Here is a 23,148-nt window from a genome sequence, read left to right on the forward strand (position 1 = left end):
AAGGATTATTTAAAAAAAGACTTCACAGATGAAAATAAATGTTAGTTGTAGCTGTAATATCACGAGTGCACCGTGGTTAAATTCAACCTTTATCAAAGAAAGCAGTGAGAACTATTGATCTGTTCTGCTGTAATGTCATAAATCCACAAAGTGTATCAAAGGACGACTGTTCCTTCAGCACAGAGGATAATGCAGCGCTTCTTTGAGCGTGTTTCTGAGCAAATAACACCAATGAAATTCAGAAAAATGTGTTGCCATTGAAACAGAAACATAGAAAATAATTATTGTGTAAGCTCTCACTTGCTCTGATCTTTAATGTTTTTGTCTTGTAGGTGTTGTCGGCGGCGGCGGCGGTTGGTGTGTCGGTGGCTTTTGGAGCTCCCATCGGAGGAGTCCTGTTCAGTCTGGAGGAGGTGAGGAGATCTTTTCAGTTATTTATTAGAAAAATGAACCCTTTGCTGCTCATTTTTGTAGTAATCCTCTGTCTGTTTAGGCAGATGTTGAGATCTCAGGTAACAAATAACACACACTTGAATGATTAAATTTTTTAAAATCACGCAGACGGGGACTAGAAGCAATCTGATTCTTGTCTTTCCTCCACCAGAAACAGAAGTTATTTTATCAAAACTAATCTGAATAGCTTTTTAATCACTTTCTGGTCTTTTGTTTAATTTTTGTGAACTGGAATCAGCACCTGACTGGGACATAATAAACTGTGAAAAAGTGTTTGCATTGACAGGTTGGGAAGCTCATGTGTCTTGGCAGCTTTATAATCCATCCTCAGCAGGTTTCTGGATGAGGTTACTGCTGCTCTGACCACCTCAGAGGACAGTTTAGAGCCAAAATATCTCAAAAATGAGAAAAACTATGCATGTAATTGTTGATGTATTAGCAAGTGAATTTATGTAGCATCTCTTTGTAGCCATTCTGTGTCACTTTCTTGTCATGCCAGGTCTTTTTATGGTTGTTTTGTGTCTCTTTATTGTCGCCTTGTGTCTTTTTGTTGCCATTTTGTGTCTCTGTTGTCATCTTGTGTCCCTTTGTGGTTGTCCTTTGCTGTTTGTGATCATTATGTGTCTCTTTGTTGTCATTCCACATCTCTTTGTGGTCATCCTGTGTCTTTTCATTGCCATTTTGTGTCTCTTTGTTGTCGTTTTGTGTCTCATTGTCATCATCTTTTGTTTCTTTGTGATTGTTTTGTGTATTCTGTGATTGTTTTTTGCTCATTATTGTCATTTTGTGTCTCTTTGTCGTCATCTTTTCTCTTTTTGCCCTCATCTTGTTTCTCTCTGGCCGTCTCGTGTCTATTTGTGGTTGTTTTTTGCTCGTTATGATAATTTTATGTCTTTTTGTTATCATTTTTTATCTTTTTGTGCTTGTACTGCGTCTCTTTGTGTTCATTCTGTGTGTCTTTGGGGTTGTTTTGTGTCTATTTGTGTTCTTTCTGTGTCTCTTTGTGGTTGTTTTGTGTCTCATTGTGGTCATTCTGTGTCTCTTTGTGATGGTTTCTGTGTTTGTGTTCCTTCTGTCTCTTTGTGGTTGTTTTGTGTCTCTTTGTGGTCATCCTGTGTCTTTTTGTGGTTGTTTTTTGTCTCTTTGTGGCCATCCTGTGTCTCTTTGTTGTCATCTTGTGTCTTTTTGGGGTTGTTTTATTTCCCCCTTCTGGTTGTTTTTTGCTCTTTATGGTCATTTTGTGTCTTTTGTGGTTGTTTTGTTTCTCTTTGGGGTTGTTTTATTTCCCCTTCTGGTTGTTTTTTGCTCTTGATGATCATTTTGTAACTCTTTGTGGTTGTTTTGTTTCTCTTTGGGGTTGTTTTATTTCCCCTTCTGGTTGTTTTTTGCTCTTGATGATCATTTTGTAACTCTTTGTGGTTGTTTTGTTTCTCTTTGGGGTTGTTTTATTTCCCCTTCTGGTTGTTTTTGCTCTTGATGATCATTTTGTAACTCTTTGTGGTTGTTTTGTGTCACTTTTTGGCAGTTTTTTTTTTTTTTTTGCTTTGTGATCATTTTGTGTCTTTGTGGTAGTTTGGTGTGTCTTCTGCACTTGGAATGAGCAGATTTCTGCTTTTATTGCTAGATAATGTCGTTGAAAAGATTATTCTAGTGCACTGTTGGCTCTGTGCAATCTGTATTTTACAAATATTAATCATACAAACAATGAACTTAGTCTCTAATTTTGCTCATGTACTTGTCCAATCCACTTTTATGGATGTATGGTCAATTTAGCTTTATTATGAGTACACAAGAAAACCAGATTTCTCTTTGCTTTTTTCTGACTATCCTGTTATTCTAAAACTCTGTGTCTGTTTCTTTTTCCCCCAGGTGAGTTATTACTTCCCCTGAAGACTCTCTGGCGTTCTTTCTTTGCCGCTCTGGTGGCAGCCTTCACTCTGCGCTCTATTAACCCGTTTGGAAACAGCCGCCTGGTGCTGTTTTACGTGGAGTTTCACGCTCCGTGGCACCTGGTGGAGCTGGCCCCTTTCATCCTGCTGGGGATATTCGGAGGCCTCTGGGGGGCGCTGTTCATCAAGGCCAACATTGCCTGGTGCAGGAAACGTGAGTAGTGATGATGGGATTTTCGTAGCAGCCGGGCACACAGTCCAGCATGCTCTTTAACCGGTGTTTCCTCTCTTCATCTACCAGGTAAATCCACCATTCTGGGCCACTACCCGGTCATCGAGGTGCTCGTGGTGGCTGCGCTGACCGCCATAATCGCCTACCCGAACAGCTACACCAGGATGAGCGGCTCCGAGCTCATCTCCGAGCTGTTCAACGACTGCTCCCTGCTCGACTCCTCTCAGCTCTGCGGCTACAAACAGGTCAGCTGAGGACTCGTTGTGTAAGAGTCCAGCATCTAGTTGTTTAGAGAGAGAGTGTTTCAAGTTACTGCGGTTTCTTCTTTTAATTCCCCTCAAAATTAAACAAACGTGGGGTGTGTAATTCTTGTTCCTCTGCCTGTCCGTTTTAATTTTCCTCATTATTTATCTGTTTCTCCTTTACTTCTTGTGCTTCTCACTCACGCTTGCAGCCAACCAACACATCGGAAACAGGTGCAGGGAACAGCCTGACAGACCGGGCAGCAGGAGAAGGCCTGTACACGGCTCTGTGGCAGCTGGCTCTGGCTTTGGTCTTCAAAATGATGATCACCGTGATTACCTTTGGCATGAAGGTTGGTGTAGAACTCTTGTGTCTGTGCTGTGTGAGGAATTCTGCACCGCCACTGTCATGCATACATGCTGGGAGCTTTTTATTGATGTGAGATTCATGGTTCGTGTTATTAAAACACTGATGTAACATGGCATGTGGGAGTCACACAACAGCAGCTGCTTTTAATATGTCTGATCTGAGTCAGCATTCCACCTTCATTTGCTCATGTTTCCCATTTTTCAGTTTATGTGAGGTAATCGATCTTCCCATGGTGTTTTTTTTTAGTTACCCATCTCGGGGTGGAAGTAGCGTTTTACAATGTCGCTGCTCCTCTGTCCGTCCATCCAGGTTCCTTCCGGCCTCTTCATCCCCAGCATGGCGGTCGGAGCCATCGCTGGAAGGCTGCTGGGCGTCGGCATGGAGCAGCTGGCCTACTACAACCACGACTGGTTCATCTTCAAAGGGTGGTGCTCGCAGGGAGCAGACTGCATCACTCCGGGGCTTTACGCTATGGTTGGAGCTGCTGCTTGTCTAGGTGAGATGTGGATGGAATAGTATGGCTTTACAATCGAGTGTACAGTGCATTTAGACAAGTGTAGGAGCTAAAATTAGTTGGAAAAGAGTGAAAAACAGTGTTCTAATGCAAGACTTTAAAGTTCAAACTGAGTGATTTTATCTACGGGGGTGAATGGGGGAAAGAAGCCCTGCCATACATCTGTTTGGTACAAAATCAACACATTCTATGATTTAGAATATTTTACAATTTAAAACCCCTGTTCAATATTTGTTTTTTTCTCCATACACTAGGACATATGTTATTTTGTTAGCTTACTACATACACTGCTCATCAAAAGTTTGGGGTCACTCAGACAATTTCATGCTTTCCATGAAAACTTATTTTTATCAGTATTTCTGTGCATTCAAAAAAATCTGTGCAATATTTATGTATATTTTGATTTATTTTAAACTACATTCCTATATGTTTGCATGTTCTTTTCTACTATAATAATGCATAGTTCCCCACTGGCATTAGTAAAGTCTTATCCTGGAAGCCAATAATGCTTCATGTTGGGATGCCAAAACCATATTTGCTGTTAATTTTTGTTTCATTTTACCGCCCTAGCACTGTGTGAGCCATCGTGATTGAATGCTGTGTTTCTGAGTCGGGATCTCTCCCTCCACACCACTGTCTTCCTCCTCTCTTCTCATTTTGCTTTATTTAAGATAATCACCTATCAATTCGTCTGTAATAGATTGTACTACTTCAGTCGCAGTGGTTAAACCTGTAGCTGCTGGTTCTGAAATGAAGGAATCCAAATGAGCCTCATGATCATCGAGTTCTTACTCGAATGCAACCATTTCATGAAATGAGTCGATTAGTCAGACAGAAAGCACAACAAACATCGAAAATAGCTGTTGCTGTGTTTATTCACGTGTGTGATTAGTCACTTAATAATTAAACATTTCTACCTTTGCTAGTTGGTTAAAATAACTATTGATATTTTAACAATGTAGAACTGCTTTTGTGTCTCCACTGTTACACCTGTGACGCTTGCAGACACCAACCCTCTGCTCCACGCAGATGTTTTAAACCAAGCTGGAAAGTGGGCAAAGGATTTATTTAAACAGCAACTCACTTTAGCAGTATTTTGACATATGAAATTAAAATGCGGTTGTATTTTGGCTGTGCCAAAATCAACATTCACATGCTGCAACCACTTGAAAGCGTTGCGGCAAAACAGCATCCTGCTGGTGCTCAATATGCTGTTATCACTATCATCAGACTTGGTGAACCAATTATCGCGGTGACAAACGATCACATCCAGATTGGAGCAGAGCTGACATTTTTTACTTTTATGTGAGTTGACTTCCGTTTAACTGACGGGGATATTCATCATTAGGAACATCACCACTCGTGGGAACCGGGCGGCTGTTGGGGTATTTGGGCAATCGATTCAGATGTTTTTGTGCATGACTTGGCATGGTGGTATTTTAAGGATGTACTGGAAGGAACACACCAGAGGGGTTGAGATTACATATTCAGTCGGATTTATAAATGTCTCAGGATGAGTAGCAGCAGCTGAATGTCGGCTGGGGGAAGAATGTCTGGACTGTTTGACCCTTGTCAGACTCAGTTAGGAGGAGAAAAAATGATTCATGAGAGGAGACTTGATTATTTTCATTGTCTGTTAACCTGTGGGCTGCACAGTGGGGTAGTAGTTAGCACTTTCGCCTTGCAGCAAGAAGATCCCCGGTTCAAATCCCGGCCTGGGATCTTTCTGCATGGAGTTTGCATGCGTGGGTTTTCTCCGGGTACTCCGGCTTCCTCCCACAGTCCAAAAATATGCTGAGGTGAATTGATTACTCTAAATTGCCCGTAGGTGTGAATGTGAGTGTGATTGTGTGTTTGTATATGTAGCCCTGCGACAGACTGGCGACCTGTCCAGGGTGTCCCCCGCCTTCACCCGAGTCAGCTGACCCTAGTGAGGATAAAGCGGTGTATAGAGGATGGATGGATGGATGTTAACCTGTGGATTATTTGTTTGTAGTTGTTTTGTCTATAAAATGTCAGAAAATGCTGAAAAATGTTCTCCAAAGCCTGAGGTGACATCCTCAGATGTCCCACAACCAAAATATATTTATTTTAGTGTCAAAGAAAGTCAAAATGGTTACATTGGTTGATAGTTGACAACTAATTGATTCATCACTTTACTGTAGATTTTTGACTTTTTGACAGGACAGCAGCTAAAAAAATAATCTGAATTTTTTAAATTAATTTTTTTTGAACAGTTGAAAAAAATCACCATATTAAACACATGCAGGTTTCCTTTTTGTTCATTTTAGTGCAGCTGCCTGCCTTATTCTTTGTCTTTTCAAAATACAATCACTTATTTCTCAAAAAAAAAATCTTGAAACTTTGAATTTTCTTACTACACTGATAAATTGCCTTTATTAAAAATAACTTCTTAGGACTCATTTAAACCAAAAACAGGACATTCTGCAGTATAACACACTAAATGGCCTCAGTTGATTAGCAGGTTTGTCTGGTTTGTTAAATACTGTTCTGTGATTCTGCACTGCAAGTATTTCTAACAACAGTTCTTCAGAAAAAAGGCTTCTTAGTTGAATTAATAACATCTAGATTTTCACTACATACCCATGATGATGAGCCAGTGGTGACTTTTACCTCGTCTTTTCTCTCTCAAAGCCGAAGTGAACACAGCACAGAACAGAGAAAGCTGACACTGGAGATGTTTTGTATTAAAACAGACGGACGTTTAATGCTTAACACGAAGGAGGGCTTAAAGTACTCGGAGCACTTAGTGAAGCAAGTTTTATTCATCTGTGTAGTAGATCAGAGATAAAGTTGAAAAGAGGTTTCTTTGTTTTCTGAAATCTGTTTTTACTGCTTTGTACTAGTGTGGGTACATTCCCTTCTTTACGATCGAGCTGATAAATGGATTTTGACACAAACTGGCCAAAGTGCTTCCTGCACCGAGTGAATGTCATCTGACTGAAGATCTTTTTCTGTTTACTCCGGTTAAACTCGCCTCTCTGTTTGTCATTTTCTCCTAAATTCTTTCGTAGAAGGCAGTCAGCTTTCGCTCCTTAAGTCATAATTCTGCTGCAGTTGTTGTTGGACATGAAACACTGCTCAATTGTATTGCTGAAAGCATCCCAAGGGGGAAAGTTTATTCTCCTTATTATTTCTGAATTTATCATTCCTTTAAAGGCATTATGGAGGATGTTTTTTTTTTTTGTTTAATTTGTCTGATTCACATAAAATGAATATACTGACCTTTAGTGGACTTGTATGTATGTTTTATAAAAAAATAAAAAACTGTGGACATGGCAGGACCTGAAAAACATCAGCCAATCAACACACTCGGACCGAGGCGTTTGCTTTGCTCCCTTTCCTATACGTCACTGTTCCTGTCAATCAAAAATCTTCCGACTCAGGCCTAGTTACGTAGATTACGTACGCCTTGGACTTACGTGTTTTCTGTATGTGTTGCTTTGGTATAGCTTCGTAGCTTCAACTTGTTTTGCTCATCTTTTTTGACATAATGGCAGATAAAGATCCAGGGGGACCCAGCCGTAAAAGAAAGTCATTTTTTGAGGTCAGAGAAAATAAAAGACAACTGGATGGCGAGAATGCAAAAACAAAAGTGATTATTGGTGAGTCATTTGGGCGATGGCGTCAGCTCAAGCAACAAATGGACCTAAAGACAGATGCCTTGGTTGCTAAATTCAAAACAACTAGATTATTACCATAGATGTGTCTGACATGTTCCACGAAGTGATAAAATTGTAGAAGGAAGATTATACTGCGGCTGTAGGCAACTTCACGAGTCCTACGCAAGTTTCTGGAGGGGGGCGTTTCTTCGTAAATGTTAAGAGGGGGGAGGTTAGAGGGGGGGTGAGGGAGAGGTTGTATGTGCGCATGCTACGTTCAAAGTCGTAGGGAATTAAATCTCTAATGCCTTTAAGACTTTTTTGTTGACTTTTATTTTTTTGTTTCTGCTGATTGATTATGTTTTACGGTAATTACTTCAAATATGGTTAAGAGCCAAAAGAAAACCAACAATAATTAGATTAGTTCACTGGGGTTTCATTTACTAAAGCATAATAGACATTTTTTTAATTAATCACAGAAAAATACATAGATTTGTTGCGTATGGCCCATTTTGAGCAAGTAAATACCTTCCTTATGCTATTCTGATTTTTTTTAAAAATCTGGAGCTGAGATGAGACCGTCACAAACAAACAAACAAATAGCCTTGTTGTTTGACGTTACGTGACAAAGGTTGCTGTTGGAAATACAAACGCGGTATAAATTAATGCCGCTTCCTGACTGTTTGCACATACGTTACTCATTCTTACATGACATATACAAGTAATCCTTATTTTCCTGCTGGAAAACATGTGGAAATAATTTTTTAATAAACGTTTCTACGTTGAACATACGGGAACACTTCTCGGAGCTTATAATCCCCTCCATTTTTTGTTTTTTTTTTTTTCTCGTTTTTGAAATATTGAGCAACGAAACAAAAGAGAACTTGTTTTAATCCCTTTAAAATAAACATGTCACAAATGCATTCGCGTCCTTGAACCCGTTGTTTACTCGAAAATGCCACGCGAGAACAACATGGCATTGGATTAAAAATGCAGCTTTGTTTCCCGGCCCCTGCTGAGAAGGATGATTATGATTGGATTCAGGCTGCAGCCATCGATCTTCACTGCTGAATTTCTGTGTGAAGAGAAAGTTAGGCGCTCTGAAACAGCTGTCTGCAGACTCCACCTTTACCACCGCTGCCTTTTGTTTCATGTCATTCTCTATGCGCTGTATATGGAGTTCGGTAAGTCATCCAGGTTAGAAGGCTGATCTAATCTTTTCCTGTCTCCCTGCAGGTGGGGTAACCCGTATGACGGTGTCGCTGGTAGTCATCATGTTCGAGCTGACTGGTGGTCTGGAGTACATCGTTCCGCTCATGGCTGCAACCATGACAAGCAAATGGGTGGCAGATGCTTTTGGAAGAGAAGGAATTTATGAGGTGAAGTGTTTATGAGCGTTGCCGCTTTGATGACAAAAGGTCCGACTTTGTATCTGTTCTTGGCTGCACTTTCGACAGCTTCTTTGGTCGAAAAAATATTTCTCCCCAAAATTCCTGTCAGTAAATGCGCACCATATTTTCCGTCTGGGTGTCCTCCAGCTACAAAACGTGCTCTTTTTACTGTTCTGCAGGCTCACATCAGGCTCAACGGTTACCCGTTCCTGGAGGCGAAGGAAGAGTTCGAGCACAGCAGCCTGGCGGTGGACGTCATGAGGCCGAGGAGGGCCGATCCTGCTCTGGCGGTGCTCACGCAGGAGGGCATGACTGTGGGGGAGGTGGAGGTATGGACACGTGAACATGTGACAGCATACAGTGACTGATGCAGAGCAGAAGAAGCAGTAAAACACAGTAATATGGAAAGCTGCAATGCTACATACAGCAGAGCATGTGTGTAGATGGAGAGAAAAACATCTCTTCTTTCACCAAATTTGGAAAAAACAAGTGACTGCTGAAATTACTTTCCCTCTGGATGTCCAGGATGTTTACATTTTTTTCTTTTAGATGTTGTTCTGTCCACATTAGCCTTCAAATACGAGGGCTTAAAACTCTGCAAGTGGCTACAATAATCAAATATAGCGATCTTCTAAACTTGTAAGCTGTTCACTTAGAGTCATGTCACATCTTTTTGTGTTGTTTATCTGCAGACGTTGGTGGAGAGCACTCACTACAGTGGCTTCCCCGTGGTCGTCTCTCAGGAGTCCCAGAGGCTCGTGGGATTTGTGCTCAGAAGAGATCTGCTCATATCCATAGGTTCGGACTGTCTTTCTGTACACATGAAGACACATCCGTTATTTATACACCGCTTCATTAGGGTCACGGGGGGCTGGAGTCGATCCCAGCTCACTTAGAATGAACAATCACACTCACATTAACATCTACAGACAATCATTAATTAACTGTTTAAGACTATGGGAGGAAGCCAGAGTACCTGGAGAAAACCCACACATGCACAAAAAGAGCATGCAAGCTCCATGCAGAAAGATCCAAGGCCCGGAATGGAATGCGAACCAGGGATCTTCTAGCTGCATTCAGCAGTACTAACCACTGATCCACTGTGCAGCCCCAGCTTAAAACACAAATACATTATTATTTAATACTTTGCATAAGTTAAAACATCGATTTCTAACATTTTGAAGACTGACTAAAGAACACCAGGTCTGAAAATGTTGTTGTCATCACCTGGATTAACATCTCTTTCCCATTATTATTATTATTATTTTTTCAACATTTCAGTCACTTTAAAGCCAGGATTTTTTCACTAGAATGGACAAACTTACAGAATTATCATCCAGATCTGTAGCTCGTCTCTTCTTTACAGGGCGTTTTAGTAAGTTTAACCTTACTATTTAGCAGTTCCATCTAAGACTTTCCAGTTTTCACAGCTTTAAGTTTAACCACTCACTGTTTCCAACCTGCTGTTGATCCCAGCACACGAACTATTAACGAATAATATGCAGACAAGTTAGCAGCTGCGTCTAAATGTCAGAAGATTGTTTGCAAAGTTTACACTTGACTGTTTTTGGCAATTGTTCGAAGAAAATGCATGAAGTTGTCAATTCGTTTGGAGCCGACTCCAAAACCAAATGCTCAGTAAATGTTAAATAAGAAGAGATCAACTTTATTAATCTCAGAGGATATTGTTTTGCCAGAATACAATAAATAAAGGTTAGAGGAAAATACACAATTACAGAGAGGTTAGGAATTAAATAGAAATAAACAAAAAAGAACACAAAGCACAAAACACAAAGTGGATGTCAAGGAATAGTGTCTAAAAATACCCAAAATAAACAAATTATTTCAATAATTAATAAATAAAAGTATAACATTCGTACAAAATGTAAACTGTAAACTAAAAGAAACAGATGCACTCTTCAGAAGTTGGGGGTCTCTTAGAAATGTCCTCATTTTTGAAAGAAAAGCATTTTTTTTTTTTCAATGCAGATGACATTAAATGAATCATAAATCCAGTCTAGACATTGTTTATGTAGTAAATGACTATTCTATCTGGAAACGGCTGATTTTTAATGGAATATCTCCATAGGAGTACAGAGGAACATTTCCAGCAACCATCACTCCTGTGTTCTAATGCTACATTGTGTTAGCTAATGGTGTTGAAAGGCTCATTGGTGATTAGAAAACCCTTGTGGAATTATGGTAGCACATGAATCAAAGTGTGGGTTTTCATGGAAAACATGAAATTGTCTGGATGACCCCAAGCTGTACATAAACCGAAAGTGAATTAAAGTAAACAGGTGTATTACACTTGACAATGGGGGGGACCTGGGGGCGGCATGGCTCAGTGGGTAGAGTGGCCGTCTCGCAACAGGAGGGTTGTGGTTCGATCCTCGGCCCATCGTGCTCATGTCGAGGTGTCCCTGAGCAAGACACCTAACCCCTAATTGCTCCTGATGGGTCGTGGTTAGCACCTTGCATGGCAGCTCTCTCATCAGTGTGTGAATGTGTGTGTGAATGGGTGAATGTGATGTATCATGTAAAGCACTTTGGATAAAAGCGCTATATAAATACAACCATTTACCATTTACCATTTTACAATGGCGACCAAGCAGTCTCCATCAGTTTGAGCCAGTTTAATATTTAGAAAATATAGCACTGTTCAGATATTCTCTTCTTCTGACTGCAAAATTAGTGGATTAATCCTGGAATGCTGTTGATCGATGATTGTCTGATAATGAGACTCTCAACCTGCAGCCAGACATCAGTGTTGTGTGCACATGTTTCTGCGGCTAAAAAATATATGTTATTACAAGTTCAAATAACAAATTGTGCCACCAATAAGCATTTTAAATCCCCCTTTGCTTCTTTTCCTGCCTCTCCTTTCAGACAACGCCAGGAAGCGTCAGGAGGGCGTGGTCAGCGCCTCCCAGGTGGTGTTCACTGAGCACGCTCCAACCCAGCCTGACGACGCACCGCCTCCCCTCCGCCTCCGAGGCATCATGGACCTGAGCCCCTTCACCGTCACCGACCACACACCCATGGACATCACTGTGGATATCTTCAGGAAGCTGGGGCTACGACAGTGTCTGGTTACACATAATGGGTAAGAAAACATTCACACACACATATGCAGTAGGAATTGATTTAACGTTAAATTGTCAAATTCTGACTATTTGGCACCCACAGTTTCCCAAAAAAACGAAACCTTTTTGTGAATTTACTCCCAGAAACATTCCTCCCACAGTCCAAAAATATGCTGAGGTTAATTGATCACTCTAAATTGCCCGTAGGTGTGAATGTGAGTGTGCTTGTCTGTCTGTATATGTAGCCCTGTGACAGACCGGCGACCTGTCCAGGGTGTCCCCTGCCTTCGCTCAAGTCAGCTGGGATAGGCTCCAGCACCCCCCGCGACCCTAATGAGGATAAAGCGGTGTATAGAGGATGGATGGATGGCTGGACTCCCAGAAACAGCTTGTTGTCAGGTCACAGAGTCCTCAAATGTGGCGTTTGCTTTGAGTTAACATTTAAGATAAGAAATCGCAGCACAGGAAACAAGATGAAGAAGAAAATAAACCGACTGCACTCCCACATCTGTCGGTGTTAAAGGAAGATATCTTGAGGAAATTGTGCTTATGAAGGGCAGGAAGGAGTGACGGAGGGATGTGTGGGAGAGACTGAGGTCAATCACTGTCTGGTCATGCGTGAAAGAGAAAGCAGGGAGGAAGACATGGACGGTTGATGGAGGGTGTGGTTGTTAGCAAAAGCCTCGAACCTTCTCAAGGTGTGTTTGCTCACATCTCTGTACTGCCGCTAATCCGATCACCACGGGCTTCACCCAGGACGTTTTGGGTCGTCCATCTGTTGATGTAACGACTTCATACTTTTCATATGAAGGTCTCCATAATGGAAAACCTGGCACGAATACAGCCACAAACCCTGCACAGCATTTGGCACCAGGCCGATGAGAATACAAGCGCAGGAAGAAGAGCTGTTTCTCTAAATCTGGCGTTGGACCAGTTTCCTGTTACTTTTTGTTTTTGTGAAGCTCATAAAACTCTTTAAAATCTGCTTCTTCAAAGCAGTCTCTGTGCTGAAAACATTTCATGGTTCATAAACTATGCTTGGGGAAACTCAACAGAGGATGAGTAGCTGGATTTATTTACATTGTTGCAAATCTGTCTTGAAACCTTGATTGTGCAAGAAGAAGAGAAAACAGTGAAGCTCAGATGACAGCTGTGTTGATCTGGGGTCATGTTTGTGTCACTAGGAGATACTTTTTAGCATTCCTGGGTATTATTCTGCTTCACACAGGTTCAGGGATGCATTGATAAATAAAAACTGTGGTTTAATTGAATTTCTATTTTGAGATATTATACTATTAGCCTGCAGTCTGTTTGTTTAGTCTATTTATTTGTTTTATTCTGTATTTTGCTTTTAATTCTATTATTTTTATCTAGTTCTATTGTTTTTGTAGTATTATTATTTTCACCTTTTGATCATGTTTTTATTGTTCTCTACAGCACCCTAGTCAACTCTGGTTGTTTTAAAGTGCTTTTTAAATAAATTTGTTTTGATTTGAGCAATCAAAGATATTTACGGAGCCTCGTTGAAAGTTTTCTCTGTTGCTTTTTAACATTAAATCATGTAAATATTTTTGGCTTTTTGGACAAGAATTTACAAAAAAAATGGACAAAAAGCTCTTTCATGTCAAAGTCAAAACAGATTTCTGCCAAGCAATGTAAGTTCCTTTAAATTATAAGTCGTTGGATATAAATTCACCCCCTTTAAAGTGACTCCCCTAATTCAGCACAGGTGCAACTGATTGGTGCAAGTCACACAATTAGTGAATGTGGGCGGCGAAGAGAAAGCAACTGTTGCTAAAGCTCGCAGTAAATCTCTAGTTCACCAGAAGGTATGTGGGGGACTCTGAAAGTCAACTGGAAGAAGATCTTTATTCTTGTGAGACCAAATTTGAGCTTTTTTTAGCCATCAGGCAGTAAGCACTATAGTCACAGAAACATAATGACACATGGTGGTGGCAGCATCATGCAGGGAAGCATGGTGGTAGCAGCATCATGATGGAGTGATGTGTCCAGGTAGACCTCAATCCAACTGAGGATTTGTGGCTGGACTTGAACAGGGCTGTTTACTCCTGACCCATGTGCAACCTGAAAGATTTACAAAGAAGAATGAGGAAAAGTGGTTTTGAGATCCATCCACACAGGCGATCAGAGGTGCATCGACACTATCCTGACTTGTTAGGGGTGAATACTTTTGCAATCCCTTCCTTTATGTTTTAGATTTTTAGTAAATTTGCATTACTTTGTAGAACTCGCAAACGACCACAAGTTACTATTGGAAGGCAATAAACAAAGAACAAAAAACTCTTTCATGTCAAAATCAAAACAGATTTCTATGAAGTAATGTCAGTTCATTAAAATTATTAGTCATTGAATATAAATTCACCCCCTTTAAAGTGACTCCCCTAATTCAACACAGGTGCAACTGGTTGGTGCAAGTCACGCAATTAATGAATGTGAGTGGCAAAGAGAAAACAACTGTTGCTGAAGCTCATAGTAAATCTAAACTGGAGTTCGCCAGAAGGTGTGTGGGCGACTCTGAAGTGAACTGGAAGAAGATTTTTAGTCTTATGAGACCAAATTTGAGCTTTTTTGGGGGTCATCAGACACTAAACACTACAGATAGACACAGAAACACAATGAGGCATGGTGGCGGCATCATCATGATGGAGGGACGTGTCCTTGCAGTAGACCCTGGAAGGCTTGTAAAGTTCCACAGAAAGTTTAAAGGAAACACAGTTCATTTTCTGGAGTCTGAAATCCCACAATTGCTGCTAATTAAGCTTCAGTCTTTCATTAAACAGTTTAACTCAGTCGGATGAATTTAGACCTGCCGAGTCAGATAGAAACTACACTGAAAGCTGCTGTGTTTATTCAGTAATTTAACATGCATGCACTCAGAGATAGTTACCAAAACGTTTCTCTCACTTCGTTTGAAATCATCAACACCACTCCCAGCTGCACTGACACTCACCAAGCTGAACTTTTCACACACGCTGCAGTATCTGTCAAACTTTATACCAGGCTTTGTAATGACAGAGTACAATGTCTTTCTGCAGAATTACATTCAGGCGGACCAGAACAGAAGACGTGCGAATAAACTCAATCAGCGTTTTGATTCATTTTGCTGCCTCGTTTCGCGGCGGTCGCTCACGCACACTCGGGCCTCGCTTGTTTACACGGAGGTCTGACATGTTCAAACACACAGCTTTCAGGGCTTTTGGAAGAGGAATTGTGTGTATTCTTGTGCGATCACAGAAGTAGTGTAAGTTACTACGGCTGTCAAACAAGCTCGCACACACAAATGTAATCATGCAGCTTGTGGTTTTGCTGTCACTTTCTCCTCTTGGCACAGCGTTCTAATAATTCAGCGGCAATGCTCTTGTGGACGAGGTACATGGTGAGAGTCGGCCTAAGCAGGGAGTAAGGATTTGGTGTTCATGGAGAGAATCCTTTAGAGAAAATGAAGAACTAACTGCAAGAGAAAGAAATCGAATGTGACAAGATGGAAGAGCGGGGGGCGGAGTTGCAGGGGGTTGCAAATGTTAAAAATAAGCTAACTTTATTAGCTCAAATCATAAGATAAGCCTGCAGAAGAGAGGCCTGACTTAGCCCCACTAACTCAGACATTAGATTCACCTTATTTGCACAGATTAAATTCTGCAGGTCCAGGCATTGAGCTTCTGCTCCAATCATGTCCAGTCAGCTGTACTTAATTAAAGATTTAAAGGATGTTCGTACAACATTTTTTGCAAGTTTTCTTCTAGTGTAATTTTTTACTTCAAACTGATAATAGTAAACTTTTTTCTATAGCACTTTTATTTTTCGAGTTACGGAGTGCTTTACAATATAAGACGACAAAGAAGTTAACATTCATAGAAAATGCAATTAAAGTTTTTGCCAGGTCATCGTTTAAAATGAGAAATTGTTCTCAACTGATCTTACCTGGTAAAATAAAGAATAAAAAGAGTTTTAAAAAGTATGATGTACATATAAAACATAACATATGCACATAAGAACATATGCACATAAGTACACATGGGTCATTCCAGAATTGGACATTGGACATTTGGCTTCAAAATATAAATAAATAAACCCTGTCTTTTACAGTTTTCTGCTACATATTCATCCATAATATGTAATAAACTATCAAAGGCTTGATTGGCTCAGCTTACACATCAGTGGTACCATTTTTATTCCATGTTTTATTTTTTGTTTGCTAACCCAACTCTAATCACAGTGACAGGGTTGCTAATCCATGCTAATGCTAGCTTTTTCTCAGCAGTGGAAACTAGATATTTAGCTAGCTGCTACTGCTGACCAAGAGGACAAACTGACTGATGGAAAACAGTAAAAAGAAAAAAATATGAGGTAGAGTGATACATTCAATCAAGGCTGACAATGTTATGAAAATCTGATAAATAGAAGAGAGGACATAGCTTTGCTCTACCCATTCTTGAGGAAAACTGTTTGATGATGATAATTCCAGTGTTTCATGTGATTCACTGTTTTCTTCTTCTTCTACCAGCTAAAAAGGTTATGCTAACAGAGTTGTTGTGGGACACACGCGCCATGCATAATGATTATTATGTAAAATATTATGTTGACTAAAGAAAAGGTTCACACAATTAGAAGAGACATCAATGGAAAAAATTACACCAAAAAAGGAGATTTAAATTTCATTTTAACTGCTTTATTTCAGGTTCATTTTGGTCATCAGGGAGGACAAGAGAAGAATGGCATTTTAGGGGGAGCTCTGGACTTATTTGGTATTTTCCAAAAATATTTTTAAACATTCTTTTCTCCTATTTTTTTTAATTTAGTCTCAGGACATTTACATACTTGGATTATTACTCTGCCAAGGAATGACGGAGTTATGTGACCATCTGCGTACGTTTGTCTTTGAATCTGTTGAGCCGTCTGTCTGTCTGTGTGAAACATTACTGAAAAACGGACTAACGGATTTGGATGAAATTGTCAGGGAAGGTCAGAAATGACACAAGGACCAAGTGATTAGATTTTGGCAGCGATGCAGCTTACATCCATAATCTTAATCCACGACTTTGTTAAGGATTTCCCATTGCTAGATATAGCAGCCGGCATGGCACCGCTGTAACCATGACGTGAACACTTTGTCAGGTATCTGCTGACGATCACATGATAGCGATCCTACTACAAAATGACTGTGGTTTATCATTTGAAAATCATACAAGGAACAAATGATTAAACTGTGTGGTGTTTCTGAGTCCCATCAATTCGTGCTGTCCGCTCAATATTTAAGTCACATGATGTAGCAAACCCCAGCCAGACAATGGTGAAGCTCCTGATGTTTCACAAGGCCTTCATTTACGTTCAGCCGTCAGCCTTATTTTGAACACAAATTCACCTTTCTGTCCTTTACTCCTTTCTTCAGGAAACACCATAGGAGCTTATCCTCATTCCAGCATGGAACTGTTTTCTTTGATCTTTACGTGAATTTTCTGACTTTTCGGCAGCGTTCAAGTGAAATAGTTCAAGAAATCCTGGACTGTGCAACATCATTTGATTCTGTGATCTGAGGGGTCTTAGATTAGGAGGTTATGAGTTCTGAAATGTAAAATACAGTCTCATAGTTACCTCGCGGGCAATAATAAAGTTTGTCATTCAAATTTTTTCCCTGCTGTCCATGCAGGATAAATCATTAAGTAACAGTCGGGTTGTTGAATGCGCTGTTTTTCCCCCTCCGGACTTCTGGATGTTGACTTCTCAGAATTCACGAGCTAGTGGACTTCTGAGAGGCAGTTAAAAGGAAAGAAGAGTCAACACTGATGCTGCAGAGGATGAAGTATTTTGACTTTTAGGCCACAGCATGGATCACTTTCCAGAAAAATGCTGTCTGTACTCAATGACATCTTTTGTTTGACTCCTCCTGTCTGCTTCATGTCTTTCTTTTGTCCAGCTGCTTATGTTTAAAGCGACCTAATGACATCATTATGGGCGTTTTTTTGGTCTTAACTTATACACCACAGAATAAATAAATAAAGCCCTTCATCATCTGTATGTACTGTACACCCTTTGTCTTGTAGATCAGTTTGGTGCATCTTCAAGCTGCTTCCAGTTGGGCCTGTTTTGTAAAGTTTCCCGGTGTTGCTTTAGGTCCGGTTATACGGCCACTTGTCCACAATTGCACACATTATGTAAATTTACCTAAAGCTTAAATTTGTGACTGCATGCTCTATACCCGTCATAAGGAGCTGTTGTGTTTTCTGCATGCTTACCATCAACGTGACGAAAAGTGGGCTGTTCCTCATTGCTTTTCTACAGAGCAAAATATGAAAATCTGTGAGCAGAACAAATGGAAATCAGCCGCCATGTAACCAAAACCCTCAGATTTCAGCTCTACGCGTTCACCTCTGGGCCATTAAGCTGCTGCTCTCCACCTTAATATAAATAACCAATTTAAGGGGCACTCGCTGCCTTGCCCATGGGTGCTTTTTCGACACCGCATACAGCTGTTGTCAGGCACAGTGGGCTCCCTTCAGTATTCGCATCAGATGGGCCGCTCACTAGCCAACAACAGAAGGCTGAAGTCAAATCAGAGAGAGTACAGAAATCTTTTTCATATTCAACAAACAGGAAGTAGAGGCAGGAAGTGGAACGATGGACAGCAAGTGCAGAGGATGAAGTTGTTGTCTGATTTCTGAGGTTTTAAAACCACAGATTTGCTCATTTTCTGGGGATGAAGACATCATGAGACCTGCAGAAGAATGACCTTGACGCTGTGTGATTTCTGTGCTTGTTTCGTGACAAGTTACTGTTCATTTTATCACTCCGACAGGCGACAGTGGTGTTTTCTCAGACTGTATTTAATTCAAGGCTGCCTCGTTAGCTGGACTCATATGTAGCTGATTTGTCATCGCTGTTCTGGGAGTTGGAAGACACTCTGCCTGGTTTTCAGTCTGTAGATTGAAATTGAAACAATGTATTGTGCTGTTTTTTTAGAGCTTTATTTACATCACCTCCCAGCCACAAAATCTCTGAGCGCTTTATTCTGTTCTGACGTCTTTGCAGTTGTGAAGATGTTTCCACATCTGGGCCGACGGTTCAAGAACAGCTGGTTGTTTACTAGATCTGTTTGAAAGCTCTTATATTTATTTTTGTCAGGGGAAAAGGCTGGGGACATTTTCAATTTTTGCGGTCATTCTCGTATTTTCTGACTTCCCTTAACTGTTATTACTCAACCTGCTGATTCCCACTGAGACTATAAAGCTGTTTGTTAGAGGGAATTATCTTCGTTATGTGGACAAAAAGCAAATTAGTTTGTTAGTGTTCATGGTTATAAAGGAATTTCTCATCCTTTAAACCGTTAAAACCAAAAAGAGACACATCCCTTCTTCTTGGTTGTGTTTATTGCATTTCAAACTATTCTAGTTGCTCTTACTTCATGAAAATCGTATCTTGACAAAAGTAATTTTCATTTTACATAAAGTTTGTGATCCACAAATTACATGTTTTTTCCCGATTTCTAACTTACCGAGTATCGCATCATCATTGTTGTGATATTTACAGATTATCGACAACCTCTACTGCACAGATATGAAAATGCATCTCTAATACCAGTATTTTACAGAGAGATTTGTGTAAAAACACAAGTTTTAAAACGAGAAAACTCTTTATTCGTCCCACAGTGAAGAAATTTGCAGTGTTACAGCAGCAAAGATAGTCAGAAATGAAGCATAAAAATTCTAATTGTGAAATTTTAATTACCTATAATCTAAAAATAACAACAATAACAATAATTATTAGACAGATTTAGACAGAGTTTATAGAAAAAAAAGAAATACAGGTGGAATGTTATTTATGATCATTATTATTATTATTATTAATGCATGGATTGTCTATATTGCACAGATTGGACAGAAGTAGAGAACTAGTGAAACAGCATATATTCTTGTCTATGTAGTAACAAATAAATATTATACAGAGATTTTAAAGAGCAAGAATAATACACAATATTTAATGCCAAAAAATGTGCCAGTATTGTCATATTACGTTATATATTCATCGGGTTAAATCCTCGTTTTAAAGGTTTAAACTGTGTAATGTCTGCTAAATACCAACCACTGTAACCAAAAGTAACAATGTTATTATAAAATGTTGTGTACAAGCAGAAAAAGAGTCATATAAACAACAAAAAGATGATATTTTTATTGCTTATTAATTTAAATCAAGATTTGATTAGAAAAATGTTTTTTCATCTTTTAGTCCCATTTTTGCATCAAAATATGAATTCTTTCTTCTCCGCCCGCTGCTTATTTTCCAGTTTTTTAAGAGATTGCCGGCCTTCTACAGCTGTAAGTAAAACTTCTCACAGTGTTGGAAGCAGCCGCTGCCAGCTCTGTTAGTGTTTCCTAGTGGAATCTGGTCGTGTTGCGCAATTAATCACTGCACATCTTAAACCAGTTTTCGGCTCCTGTTTCTCCACATACACGAACTCACCAGGAACTAGATTTTTATCTTTGTTTTCTGGGTTTTCACTCTTGTTTCTAACCCCAGGTGTGAACTTGAAGGCTTTTTAGCACCACAGCTCTAATTGGCTCCAGTGTACTTTCTGTTGGCTCTTTGATGTTTCATTTGAGCTTGCGTGTAACTCTGTGCTGCTCCGAGCTGCTCCCCTGTGGGCCCATAATAAAACCGAGGCACAGCGTCAAGATAGGACGCCAGGCCTGTGCTGACTGCGAACGTTTCTGCTTTCTGTCTCTGCTTTGACTTTCCGTGACGAAGCAAACCAAGTATGATGTGAAGTAATCTGACTTTTGTTCTCTTTCTGTGTTGCTAGGAGGCTGCTGGGAATCATCACCAAAAAGGACATACTCAAACACATGGCGCAGATCGCCAACAGAGACCCCGAGTCCATCCTCTTCAACTGAACTCTGTCCTCCTTCCTCCTCCTCCTCCTCTCCTCTGTGGAGCCAGAGAACACGAAAACACCAGCTCGTAAACTGAAATGCACCTTAAGCTCTTCAACTTTAGCTGAGACGATTGGGCTTCATTTGCACACACTAGTAGAGGACAAAAGGTTTTTTTGTTTTTGTTGTAATTTGAAGGCGTTTTTTGGCTTTCTGAAACAGTGACTCATCCTGATGCTGCTGGCTGACAGAAACAAGTCAGTGGAACACTTCACATCTGCTACTTTTGGCTTTTTTCTCTTCTCCATTTTCAAATGAACAGAGGGAGTGAATAAAAAAAACAAAAAAATCTCCTTTTGCCGTCTTGCAGCTCTGCTCCACCTGAGAGAAAAGGGAGGCGGGAACAGATAATCCTCTGTTGTAGAAACTGACAAGAGGAGCTGAGGCGGTGGTGGTGGAGGAGGGAATAAGACATCGGGGAAGATAAAGAGAGGCTCGGGGAGCTCCGTGCCAGCCCTCCGGCCGTCGCAGCGAGCCCAGACAGAGCCCTCTGAGCCGGGCTGATGGATGCTCACCTCCCCCCTCCTCCTCCACTCCTGAACTGTGAGGTTTCCTGTGGCCTCAGGCATCGAAGGATCCAGGAGTGTGAGAAGAGGATCTAATGCACACAATCCAAAAACACTTCCATGACAGCCTGGGAACTGGCCAGAAGCATCCGTTTGTCTTGAAATTTGCTATGCGGCTGGGAACTATGCAGTCGTCGTCTTGCCATACAGACGGCCAGATTTGCAATATGGCGAATATATTCTCGTACAGAAAAATCACACAGACAGTGCTGCAGAAACCATGCCATGCCTTACAGGAACGGTGGAAGCATTTCTAATCATGACACACAAATTATTTATGTAAATGTAAAATTGTTTGTCTCACTAAATTATTTCACTGAATGGCTGCTTTGTGTCAGTTTTTATTTTGAAACCGTGTCTTATGATCATTTCCGTTAGATTGTGAAGCTCAGATTCTTGTGTCTTTGTTCCATCAGAGTCAGGAGGCTAAGCAGGTCGTTCCAGATGTCAGGCTTCGCAGTTTTCAGGGCCCCCAAAGAAGCACCACATCCTGGGAGTCGCCCCGTTAGGGTCTTCTGAGGTAAATTAGTCATAGAGGAGGGACCAGATGAAGAGAAATTTAAAGACAGTGATTATTTGCTAAAAGGGAGCACTGGCTTAGTTATCAGATGAAGTGAAAAACAATGTTAATGCCACTAAGTTTTCACATACGAGGAAGTTAACATGGTGTTTTCGTGCATAAGAATAAACTAAAATCTTTAAAGAGCAATAAACAAATTTTAAAAAGCAGATGTTGCAAATCAATAGGGAGTGTCGGAAGCAGTAAAAGTATTAGAAATATTTACAATGTGCAGGATGGATGGATGGACAGACGGGTAGGTAGATGGATGGACAGGATCTCTTCTCTTCTTCATGTTCCTTCCTTTACAGGGTTGGAGGATATGGTAGTTCTCCACGTACTTCTGTCTTCGGCTGTTCTTACTGCCTCACTGTCCTGTGTTTCTGTCCACTTCTTTATATTGTCTGTCCACATTGCTCTTGGTCGTCCTCTTTGCTTTCTTCCATCTATTCGTCCCTCTAATAATGTTCTTGATATGTTATTTCTTCTTATGAGATGACCAAAGTACCTGAGTTTTCTGAGTCTTAATATGTGCTCTAATTGTGTGCTCTTATTTTTTATGTTGTTAAAGACTTCTTCATTTGTGATTTTATCTGTCCAGGATATTTTCAGCATTCTTCTATATGTCCACATCTCAAAGCCAGTAATTCTTTTCATGATGTTATGTGTAATGGTCCAGGTTTCACATCCATATAACATGGTTGACCATACATAGCACTTCAAAATTCTCTTTCTGGTTCGTAGTCCTAGATTTTTATTTGTCAGAGTGCTTCTCATTTTGTTAAACACACCCCTTGCTATTGAGATCCTCCTTATAATTTCATGATCATTCTTTCCATCTTTGGTTATCTGTTGTCCTAAGTATATGAATGTATCCACTTGATCTATAGGCTCTCCATCAATAGACATATGAATTCTTGGTGATGGGCAGGTCTTTGATATTACCTTCTTCAGCCACTCCAGTCTTCATGCACTTGAAGGGTAACATTCCCTTATTACAAACATCTCAGTCCAGAGATGTCCGATACCCTCACTTAGTTTGGCACGCCATCCGAGGCGAGGTCCCGTGGTGTGGCCGCTGGTGTGCACTACCAGCTTCTTGAAGCCATAAGTGAGAGTTGTGCAACGGTGGGAGACCAAAGTACCATGTCCACATTCTGTTAAACATTATGTGCGGCTGACAAAAATACAGAGGTGCTACTCCTACACACACTACACCCAACACCACTGGAAAGGATAGATAGATAGAAATAGCAATGCGGTGCCTAAAATGCTGGT

General features: G+C 40.4%; 1 protein-coding gene across 1 annotated transcript in view; it reads left to right on the forward strand.

Annotated features, from left to right (window-relative positions):
- clcn5b (chloride channel, voltage-sensitive 5b) overlaps positions 1-21,632 on the forward strand; it is a 46,097-nt gene extending 24,465 nt beyond the window's left edge. Inside the window, 11 exon segments of the mRNA XM_022197357.2 lie at positions 333-413; positions 2,323-2,338; positions 2,341-2,556; positions 2,644-2,819; positions 3,029-3,169; positions 3,496-3,682; positions 8,560-8,702; positions 8,894-9,043; positions 9,407-9,512; positions 11,604-11,820; positions 20,616-21,632. Of these exon segments, the coding sequence (XP_022053049.2) occupies positions 333-413; positions 2,323-2,338; positions 2,341-2,556; positions 2,644-2,819; positions 3,029-3,169; positions 3,496-3,682; positions 8,560-8,702; positions 8,894-9,043; positions 9,407-9,512; positions 11,604-11,820; positions 20,616-20,706 (1,524 nt within the window). The 3' untranslated portion in view covers positions 20,707-21,632.
- Positions 21,633-23,148: the final 1,516 nt, after the last annotated feature.

This window comes from Acanthochromis polyacanthus, chromosome 23 (genome assembly GCF_021347895.1).
Source record: "Acanthochromis polyacanthus isolate Apoly-LR-REF ecotype Palm Island chromosome 23, KAUST_Apoly_ChrSc, whole genome shotgun sequence".
Classification (NCBI taxonomy): Eukaryota; Metazoa; Chordata; class Actinopteri; family Pomacentridae; genus Acanthochromis; species Acanthochromis polyacanthus.